Below are 10,542 nucleotides of genomic sequence, written 5' to 3'. Positions count from 1 at the left end.
CTGTCTTTGCCTGTCAATGACTTGAAACACCATCGATGGCTTCCAACCAGTGACCCATAAACAAGCATTCTCTAAGGGACTCAACCATACCGGAGAGAAGAAAGCAAGCACATCTTCATGAGCACCAGCCCATTTCACAGTGTAGTACTTCTAATAATGGGTTGTAACCCTAGACACCATAGCTTGTAGCTCTGCTTCGTTGACCAGCTTCTCTTTGGACACCCTTTGGAGTTGTTGGACCTGTTCTTCAAGTTCGCAGACCCAATTCTCAAAGAACTCAGAGAACCTCTCTTCAACTAGGGTTTTCATTTTGCTTATAATAGAGTAAGAGAAAAAAGGTGAACAAAATAGGGTTGTGTTATGCATCATTTATATGCTCTTTCTTTCTAGAAGTACAACCTTTGACTCTGATGAAGAGTCGTGCAAATCCGGCCAGCACCTGGTGTTTGAATTCTCTTTTGTGGATGAAACGTGTCATTGTCGGAATACATGTGGTTTCTACGTGGTATGTGCTTAGATTGTTCATGGTTTATGCCATCCACGGGGACCTGCGTATGACTCACCCTTAATTTGATGGAAAAAAAACAAGAAGAAGACGTACTTGTCCCTTTCACCTGCTTTTGTTCTCAAATTGACGAGAACTTCAAAACCTTCAAGATTGTGACACGTAAGTGATTCATGTTTGAAAAACTTTCAATTTGATGTAATGTAACCCTTCGTCAATTTTTGGGAGTTAAAAGCGATAAAATGACATTTTCATAAAATTTGAATTAAAAATGAAAAAAAAAATTGAATAATTTGGTCTTTTTTGTGATTTTCGTTAGGTTTAACGGCAAAAATTGACGGAATGGTCAATTACACCAAACTGAAAATTCAAAATGTAAAATTGAGAGTTTTTAAATTTATGATGATCTTCTCAAAACGTATAATAGTTCAGAAGTCTTAAATAAAATTATTTTTTCATGCTGACACTATTGAGCAAGTAGTTGTAAAATAGATCTAGCATTACTACATGGTCATTTTTTTTAATAGACTACATACAGCACTAGGCAAACCCAAAGCCTAGCTATATATTTACCAGCTTATCCATATCACATAATAAATATTTAGAGAGTATACTACATTAATCATGCATATACATCATATTATCTAGTTATCCATAGTGCATATATATATTGATCATCCTAGCACTACATTATTATTAAGATAAATTGTTATGGTTTCCTCTACCATGCCTGAAATCCCTCATTTTTCCCCACTCATGCACGCAAAGGTGAAGCTGCTTACTCGCCGCCAGAAACCCCATCGCCTGCCTCGGCGTTAATATGGCTAGAAGCTCCTTGAGAGTGGTAAGCCTCAGCCTATCCGCCTCCTCCAAAACACCCACCATGTCTTGCTCGTGTTTATCCAGAGCTCTCTCCACTTTCCCATTCATCTCCCCCACCTCCCTCAACTCCTTCATCACTATCACCACAATCGGATTGTCCGCCGCGTCCTCCTGCAAGATCGCCATCCTCGTCGTCACCTTTTCCTCCGCCCTTATCGTCTTTCCCTGCAAGCTGTTGATTTCGTGTATTTGTTTTGAAGAGAGCTCACCAAGATTCTTGGTGCCTATTTATTGTTAGAATATACCTTAATTAAATGACTAAATTCTTTTTTATTCACTTAAGCGTTTAGAATAAACGGTTGTTTGACTTGATATTAGAATTAAAGGTTTAGAGTATTTAACTTGATATTAGAATCAAAGGTTTAGAGTATTTAGACTTCAAACCTTATTTCCATTTAAAGGAGTGCTAAGTTTCTCAAAATTTGGTTTTTAAAGATATGTCACTGTTCCATCACATTATACTTCTATGTATTAAGGGTCGGTTTGAATTTACGATTTTAAAATGTTTTCAAATCATTTGACCTTTAAGATTGCAGTTTAGACAGTAAAATTGTACGTTTAAACACCTCCTTACATGCAATTTGAAAACACAAATTTTTTGCCTTTGAAATTGCAATTTTTTAAAAAATGCAATTCATTTTTTATAATTTAGTTTAAAATCGCATTTTTTGTCAACGCACCCTAAAACAATAAATTACATAGAATAGTGACACATCATTTAAGAATTATTATTTTTTTTTTAAATGAAAAACCTAAAATTTCTCTTCCATTTAAAGAAATATATTATATATTAATTAAGTGTCTGTCCTAGTTTAAGGGTCTGTTTGGGATTGCGTTTTAGTGGCCTAAAAGTAATTTTAACACTCAAAAAGTCCGTTTGAAAAAAAAAGTATTTGTTTGGTAAAAAAATTAAAAGCGCTTTTAAGAGTCCAAAAAATCTAAAAATGGCTAAAACGCACTTTTGGCAAAAGCTTATAAATCAAGCTTTTGCCCAAAAGCTCCTTTTGACTCAAAAACTATATTTTTCAAACGCAATTTCAAATATACTCTAAGTCGGTACATCAAGAAGAGTGTTAAATCAAATGAGTAAATTAATTATATTAATTTTATAAATTGAAGTTTATAGAATATTAAGCGATGATTTATATATCACCTATTCCCTCAAGGAACTGAATAAGCTGAGCCTCGATCTCCAACCCGTGCAGCGTATAAACGAGGCGGATATATTGGGAAGGTCTGCAACCGGCGACCCAAAGGAGGGAGTTTTCGAAGTTGGTGCACCAGGCAGGGGCGAAGAAGGCAGAAACGTCGTGGCGGGCTAGTTGGGTGCGCTTGTCAGCGTAGTCTTGGAAGTGTTTGATGCAGTTTTCTGCGAGTTGGGTTAGATTAATGTTTTCCTTGCTGTTGGTGGCGGCGTGTATGTTTAGGGCTTGGTGGAGCTCTGCCAGCTCCTGCTCTTGGAGATTCATCCATTCCAGGAAGCAGCATTGGGAGCGCACTTGGTCCTCACTTGCCATTGAAATGGTTGCAGTATATATATATATATATATATATTGGCCCAAAACAAGACAAAAGAGGGGAGCCATCGATGTAAGCGGTGGGGGTTTTATAAAATGTTTGGACTCTAGTCTGTTACCAATCCAGAAGAGGATAAAATTTAGGAAAATGCTAAAGGCTTAATTATTTTGCTCAATTTGGGGTTAATTTTTGCCTAAAATTTAAAAAATAACAAAATAAAAAATAAAAAATGTTTATGAAGCAATAATTTTTATTTTGGTTATTCCTTTTTTTGGTATTCTTTTTTAAATAAAAACTGTATTCTGCTTCAGAAACTTTTTCTTTATTTTTTAATTTAAAAAATAAAAAATTAAAAAAGTTTCTGAAGCAATAATTTTTATTTTAGTCCTTCTTTTATTTGATATTTTTCTAAAAAAATAAAAATCGTATTTTTCTTCATAATAATGACCATTTTTTAAAAAAAAATTGGTGAAGCTGCTTTACATTTTTAAAAAAATTGGGTCCCGAGGTTTGTCAATCCTAACTAACTTATTTAATAAACCAGGTAAGACTATTCAACTTTAACCCTTTAATTTCGTGTCAGGTTTACGAATCATGTCAAAAATGGACAGGCATACTTTCGACCAACAAGAGCACGTTACATAAATATAAACGTGATTACAGTTATTACATTTACCTGTGTCACTTAGAGTTTGTTTCGAATTATGTTAGTAAACTTAAAAAGTTGTGCAAAATAAAAAGCTAATATATTTGGTAAAAAAATTCAAAAACATTCGTGTGACTTTTTCACTTTAATAATAAAAAAATGTCAAAACGAACTTTTAAAAGCAAATTGATTTTAAAAAATTCATTTTAACTTTAAAAGTTCAACTTCTTTAACAAGCACGTTCTCAAACATGCTAGAGGGAGAGAGAGTGCGAGAAAGAGAGGGAGTGATACTCGGCAACACTCGTAAAGACAATGGACCCAAAATTCATGAAATGGTAAATTATTATTAATATGGCCTCGTGGTCCCCCAACACGACCATATATATGATACTTCCATTTCTCTTAACATTTGTCGGCATCATGGCCGGGGCCACGATTGTCACACTATTCCGCATGGCAATCACATGTCAACTCCACTCGACACGACGAGATTATTAGGGAGTTATATGGCATAACACGTTGGATCATGCATGGATTTTATTTAGTAAACTATTAGCATTTCAGTGAAAATTTGTGCTTCTTTTTAACCGGCCGTTGTTGATTTAATGACCAATTTTTACTAATATATCTTCAAATTATATAATAACCATATAACAATTTACTAAAGGCTTGTTTGGGATTGTGTTAGATAGTTTAAAAAGTCGTGCCAAACAAAACTTTGATATGTTTCATAAAAAAAATTTGAAAGTATTTTTTGACTTTTTTTACTCTAAAAATTGTTAAAATGTAAAACTTTGATATGTTTCATTCTAAATATAAAACTTCTCCGGAACAGTTAAACTCAGGAAATCACTCAAATATAAAAGAATAATGATTACAAGAAGTTCACACTTACAAAACCTTTACAATTGACACTTTCTTACATAAGACAAGCAACCCACTTGACTTCACCGAAACTCCGATTAGCTTCAAGTATTTAATCATAGAAACGAGAATGAGATTTCTCACTTTACTCTAAGAGAGATCCAAACGCTCCAGTTTGATATCTCTCTCTCTCTCTCTCTTAGCTCACAGTATTTGCTCATTGAATACATACCTAATAATGTGCATAATGATCATTTAAAAAGAAATTTGCACAACAATTAAGCGGCCGTGTCCGGACAGGGATAAGTACGTGTTCAGACACGGCTAGGGTTACTTATGCGTAAACCCTTAATGTCCGGAAAGCCAAGCCCAGTGTCCGGACATGCCAAGCAGAATGAACTTTTTGTAAATGATGTTCGGACATTACTTTTGGCTGTCCGGTCAGGTCTTCAAAGAAAACAAGTTAAGCTCTCTGTAAATGCTGTCCAGACACAGCTTATGTCTATCTGGACAGGTCTTCAAAGAAAACAAGTTGAGCTCTCTGTAAATGATGTCCAGACACTGCCTTTGGCTATCCAGACAAGATGCCCATTTTCATCAGATTACATGCAAACCGAATATGCCAAAACATAAACTAACAATCACCATTAGTATTAACCAAAAGGCAAGGTTAAAAGGAAGAGCCAACGGAATGGGAACTGGATACTACTCTCCAATTCAAATGAACTGGATAGTTAGTATTATTTTAGGGGTATTTTTTTTTTCACTTCTTGATGGGATAAAAATACCCCTTAAATAATTCTATGGAATGGACTTACAATTGCCTTCAAAGTTTACTTGGGAAACAATCAAGTACTAGATGCTATTAAACATTACTTAGATCGAGTTTGTTTAGAATTGCATTAAGGAGCTTAAAAAATATTTTTAGTACTTAAAACGTTGTGCCAAACAAAAAACTGACTTGTTTAGTAAAAAATTTAAAAATCTCTTCTTTGACTTTTCCATTCTAAAAATTGTCAAAACGCACTTTGAAAAAAGCTTAAAAATTAAATTTTTTTCTTTCTAAAAAGCTATTTTTGACTTTAAAAACTCTATTTTCTAATGCAATCCCAAAATGCTCTTAATGTAAGTGGGTAAAAAAAATGAAAGAAATAAGAATAAGTCACAAAATGGGATGTGTTATGAGAAATTTATATTTTAGAGCGTAATTTTTTTTAAAAAAAAAAAAAGAAAAAGAAAAGGGGAAGAAATAACGAATAAATAAACCAATTATATAAGACATTCAAGTTTACTTTCATTTGATAAGTCTACATCGATTAACGAGACAATTAAGAGAATTTATTAATAAAAGTAGAGTATATAATACTAATAATAAAAAGAAATAATACTTGGCTTACAAATAAATTTTACAAAAAAAAAATTTACAAATTTGTATGGTACAACATGATTGGAATTGAGATAAATTCAAATTTTGAGAAACCCAATCATCACATTAGTTAGTAAAAAATTTTTTTGTAAAATTTGTTTGTAAGCCTAACATTTTCCTAATAAAAATCATTCAAACTCAAATCTCAAATTTATCTATGCTTTTTCTATTAGAATTAATCTTCTATAAGGAGACTTAATTAAGGTGACACCTACCTATCACATATATTATATGTATATAGTATATTATATTAATAGACTTTTTATTAAACTAAAACTCTAGAGTAATTAATATAAAAAGAACTACTAAAAGTGAAGAGTTATTTCATTTCACAAAATGTTGTCTCCTTTGATAGAAGTAGGCTATGGAAGTAAGCAACGTTAAATCAATTGGATAAGGGTCTTAGCTTATTTAAAATACTTATTTTAATAGAAAAAAGTAGACACATTTAAGCTATTATCTATCTAAATTTAAAGAAGTTTGTAATATCATTTCTACCGTTAGTAATAAAACATGAGAGGGTACTAAAATTTCCCCAATATTTTGTGTATGTATCTAGATTTTGCTTTGTACTCATAGTGATTAGTGAAGGAATCCAGCAAACCTCTAACTATTTTCTCCCCCACATCTTTCTCATCTGCTTCCATCTTTTCAAAGTTCCTGGCTTCCATAATTAGCAAAAATAAATAAAAAACACTGCACAAAATAGTGATAGCCATCCAATTTTTGTAACTAGTCCAAAGCATTAATTAGCTTATAAGGAAATGTTAGAGGTACCAAATCTTTTATTAAGAGGGTCTTACTAAACTGATGTGTAGCTCATTTATTGGTAACTGTTACATTTCTTTTAATTAATTGTTTTATTTTTTTCCAATAAATAAATTACACATCAGTTTAGTAAATCTCTCTTTATAAAAAATTTGGTACCCCTAACATTTCTCTACCTTTTATATATATAGAGAGAGAGTAGTATACTTATTTATATATATATATAGAGAGAGAGAGAGTAGTATACTTATATATATATATATATATATATATATATATAGAGTAGTATACTATATATAGGTCCTTAAATTACAACCACTACCTGCATCCAAATCCTTAATTTGCATGCACCTTTCATCCAACCAACCTGGCTTACTATAATAAATTTGTATATGATGTTGCATCTCTCACTCTCTCTCTCTCTCTCTCACAAAGCGACATTTCTCAACCTTCAATTCCCTTTTTCCACGGCCTACTCTCCTCTCCTTTCATGGAGGCAATCTGATTGCTCTGGCCGCCGGCAGCAACAATTGGAGAGAAATCGGGTCGTGAAATATTCTAGTAAGTCCTCATCTTTTTTGGGTCATTTCTGATAGATGGCGAAGAAGGAGGCTTCAATATTGATGCAAAAATATGAGCTCGGCCGCATGCTTGGAAAAGGCACATTTGCTAAGGTTTACCATGCAAGAAACCTTAAATCTAAGGAGAATATAGCCGTTAAGATTATCGACAAGCAGAAGGTTTTGCAGATCGGATTGATAGACCAAATCAAACGAGAAATCTCTGTCATGGGCCTTGTCAGGCACCCCAATGTTGTCCAGCTCTATGAAGTCATGGCAAGCAAATCCAAGATTTATTTCGCCATGGAATACGTGAAAGGTGGAGAGCTTTTCAACAAGGTTGCCAAAGGGAAGCTCAAGGAAGACTTGGCGCGCAAGTATTTCCAGCAACTCATCGGGGCTATTGATTTCTGCCATAGCCGAGGGGTGTATCACCGAGACATAAAGCCGGAGAATCTCCTCCTTGACGAGAATGGTGACCTCAAGGTTTCTGATTTTGGGTTGAGCGCTTTGTGGGATTCGAGGCGGCAAGATGGGCTTCTCCACACGACATGTGGCACTCCTGCCTACGTGGCGCCAGAGGTTCTTAACAGGAAAGGCTATGATGGAGCTAAGGCTGATATTTGGTCATGTGGTGTTGTTTTGTTTGTTTTGTTGGCTGGTTTTCTTCCTTTCCAAGAAACCAATCTCGTGGAAATGTATAGGAAGATTAGCAAAGGAGAATTTAGGTGCCCCCATTGGTTTCCTCAAGATGTCCGGAAGCTTCTTTCAAGAATTCTTGATCCCAATCCGAGCACAAGAATAGACGTTTCCAAGCTCCAAGAGAATACTTGGTTCAAGAAGGGATTCAAAAAGATTGAAGCGTTACAACTGCCTCCGAAAGTCTCCGTCATCGACGACGTTCAGGATGCGTTTTTGCCCTCGGGAACTAGCCCCATGAAACTGACTTGCTTCAATGCATTCGATATTATCTCTCTTTCATCGGGATTCGATCTATCCGGTTTGTTTGAGAAGGATGTAAGTCAAAGACTGCAGGCACGATTTACTACGACAAAACCGGCCTCAATGATCGTGTCGAAATTGGAAGAAATAGCGGAGGTGGAGAGGTTTAAGGTGATGAAGGAAGGAGGAAAAGTTACATTACAGGGAAGCAAAGAAGGGAGAAAAGGGCAGCTTGCAATTGATGCTGAAATATTTGAAGTTACACCTTCGTTTTATGTTGTGGAGGTGAAGAAAGCAGCGGGGGATACATTTGAGTATAGACATTTCTATAACGAGGACTTGAAGCCCTCTCTCAAGGATATTGTATGGACTTGGGAAGGAAGTGAGCAACAACAGCAGCAGCCACAATCTTCATAGGTTTTTTGCTCTTAGATATATAAGACTTTCTGATATAGTACTCTTCTATCATTATGTATTTATCTTTCAATTATTTGGACCATGTTCCTTTTCTTTATAATTAGTTGTGTATCTTAAATGTGAGATCCAAGTGTAAAGAGGCACTGAGGTTTCATTTAGCCTTTGATGAGGCACTTTACGTATATTCAGTTTTTGGTTCATGAATCCTGAAAGTGTTAATTGTGTGCAGGGCCATCTAATGGTCAGCATCACCAAAGATGTGATGCTAAAAGGGTGGAAATAACCTATTTACAAATGAGGATTTGGGGGGTTATGTCCTAAAGTTGACGTAATTTTTAAAATCACCATTAGATCAGAATTTAATGGCTGTTGGAGCGTTTTTCGGTCCAAGGATTTGCTAGGCAGCGATTTTTCTTCGTGGTTGAGCTGTGAGAGGAATTCTTGTATGGCAATGATGTTCCTGCAAAACAAGGGCATGGCCAGAGGGTCTCCGGTTGGGGTCGAAGACTCTCCAATGCTTAAGTTAGCATCTTATATGTGAATAAAAAATATAAAAGTAATTTGCCTCTAATATCCATGAATGAATGTGTGTTGTGTGAGATATACAAAGTAGATAGAGAGGTGTGAGAGAGAGATGAGTCTCTTGGAGAGAGAGAGAGAGAGGCATGGGATGAAAGAGGAAGGGCTCGTAGGAAAGGAGGAAGAGGACCCCAAGAAATGTCCCCCTTTCTCTTATTCCTAGATGCAAAAAAGGTGGACACATGTTAAATTGCAAGTGGGTGATGGCATATTGTAAATAAGTGTAAGTAGATAGGGCCCATGGTGAGATATTTTCTCCCCAATAATAGTAATTTTAAAAGGCACATCAACTTTTGAAAGTTAAAATAAAGATAAATTGATGGTACGTATGTATGATTAAGGGGCAGGTGAGGCCCGCCCGAGTCTTCGCTTATAATAACGAATAGTTTGGAGTCATATAGATCGTATACCAACATCTTTCATAAGATGGAATTCAAAGAATAAGCATGACATCGGTCCTCGCTGGTTTGGATATGACTGTCCTGTTTTTGGCACCATTCCGGTCCTTCTACTATTGTCAAGATTTAAGGTTTTGTTTGATGTTTTTTCTTCTTTAACGTTTCTAACTAATTGGGTTTCCTCTTTCTCAATCAAAATTGTATGTAATAGGAGGATATAAGCAGTACCATGATGTTGCATGAGTTGTTCACCACTACTGTAATAGAACATGCATTTTTTGTACAATCTTTTCTCCTAAGCAAAACATTCAATGTAATGTGGCATGCATCAAAGGGAGATTGCTAGAAAAGTTAAAAGTAATTTAAAAGTACACCATTCATAAAACCTTTGAACTTCTACCAAAAATCTCTCCTTATTCAAAGAATGAGGGAAGAATATGTGAAGCACTAGAAGATTCCTCCATCACCAAATCTTGTAATCCGAGCTTTAATTCCTTGTAACATAACTCCTCGTACTCTCCTCTATCCCCTCCTTTCCTCTTAAGCTCCACCACCAACAATGGCAGAATCAATTCAAATATCTCCACAGTTACTACAAGTGGCCCTTCCACGCTTTCTCTTGCCCCATGCAAGCTCACCAGACAACCTTTGTGTCTCACCGTGAAGTTAACAACCTTTGCAATCTCCTCCAGCTTGGATATTATCTTCGACACCGGCGCGTGCGACACAAACCTCGCTACCTCCTCATTCTCCTCAAACAACCTGGAAAGATCAAGCCCACGCGAGAATGATATAATATCAAATGCATTCAATCTTGTAGGTCTCGGAAATGAATTAGCTTTGTTTTGTTTCCTCTCCAACTGGGTTTCTGAATCCCATATGGATTGGTTCAAAGCTGATGCTACGTCATCCTTTTCATCCTCAACATTACAAAGCTGATCACCATCACCGACATAGAATTTGACACGTTTAAACCCTTTTTTGAACCATTTGTTTTCCATAATCTCTGGGATTGTTATCCGAGCTTTAGGGTTA

At 35.4% G+C, this 10,542-nt stretch overlaps 2 protein-coding genes and 2 pseudogenes across 2 annotated transcripts; 1 reads left to right on the top strand and 3 right to left on the bottom strand.

Moving 5' to 3' along the window:
* The window catches only part of LOC132171110 (protein DOG1-like 4), a 5,291-nt pseudogene extending 4,974 nt beyond the window's left edge, over window positions 1-317 (bottom strand).
* Window positions 318-1,201: 884 nt separating this feature from the next.
* On the bottom strand, window positions 1,202-2,904 carry LOC132169732 (protein DOG1-like 1). Its single transcript, XM_059580716.1, has 2 exons — window positions 2,534-2,904; window positions 1,202-1,607 (listed from the first exon to the last, which is right to left on the bottom strand). The coding sequence occupies exons 1-2, from the start codon at window positions 2,902-2,904 to the stop codon at window positions 1,202-1,204; spliced, it is 777 nt and encodes a 258-aa protein (XP_059436699.1).
* Window positions 2,905-7,207: 4,303 nt separating this feature from the next.
* LOC132169731 (CBL-interacting protein kinase 5) lies at window positions 7,208-8,530 on the top strand. The gene has a single exon (XM_059580715.1). The coding sequence runs from the start codon at window positions 7,208-7,210 to the stop codon at window positions 8,528-8,530; it is 1,323 nt and encodes a 440-aa protein (XP_059436698.1).
* Window positions 8,531-9,920: 1,390 nt separating this feature from the next.
* LOC132170417 (CBL-interacting serine/threonine-protein kinase 12-like) overlaps window positions 9,921-10,542 on the bottom strand; it is a 6,398-nt pseudogene continuing 5,776 nt past the window's right edge.

Source organism: Corylus avellana, chromosome ca2 (assembly GCF_901000735.1).
Source record: "Corylus avellana chromosome ca2, CavTom2PMs-1.0".
NCBI lineage: Eukaryota > Viridiplantae > Streptophyta > Magnoliopsida > Fagales > Betulaceae > Corylus > Corylus avellana.
The sequence above is the reverse complement of the archived record's forward strand: the minus strand, read 5'-3'. Positions and strand labels throughout refer to the sequence as shown.

What these genes read in the sequence shown, in the direction of transcription:
- LOC132169732 (XM_059580716.1), bottom strand. Translation starts at nt 2,904, where the DNA reads ATGGCAAGTGAGGACCAAGTGCGCTCCCAATGCTGCTTCCTGGAATGG. An exon ending in CTTGAGGGAATAGGTGATAT is followed by an intron (nt 1,608 to 2,533) that starts ATAAATCATCGC and finishes ATAAATAGGCAC; the next exon opens with CAAGAATCTTGGTGAGCTCT.
- LOC132169731 (XM_059580715.1), top strand. Translation starts at nt 7,208, where the DNA reads ATGGCGAAGAAGGAGGCTTCAATATTGATGCAAAAATATGAGCTCGGC.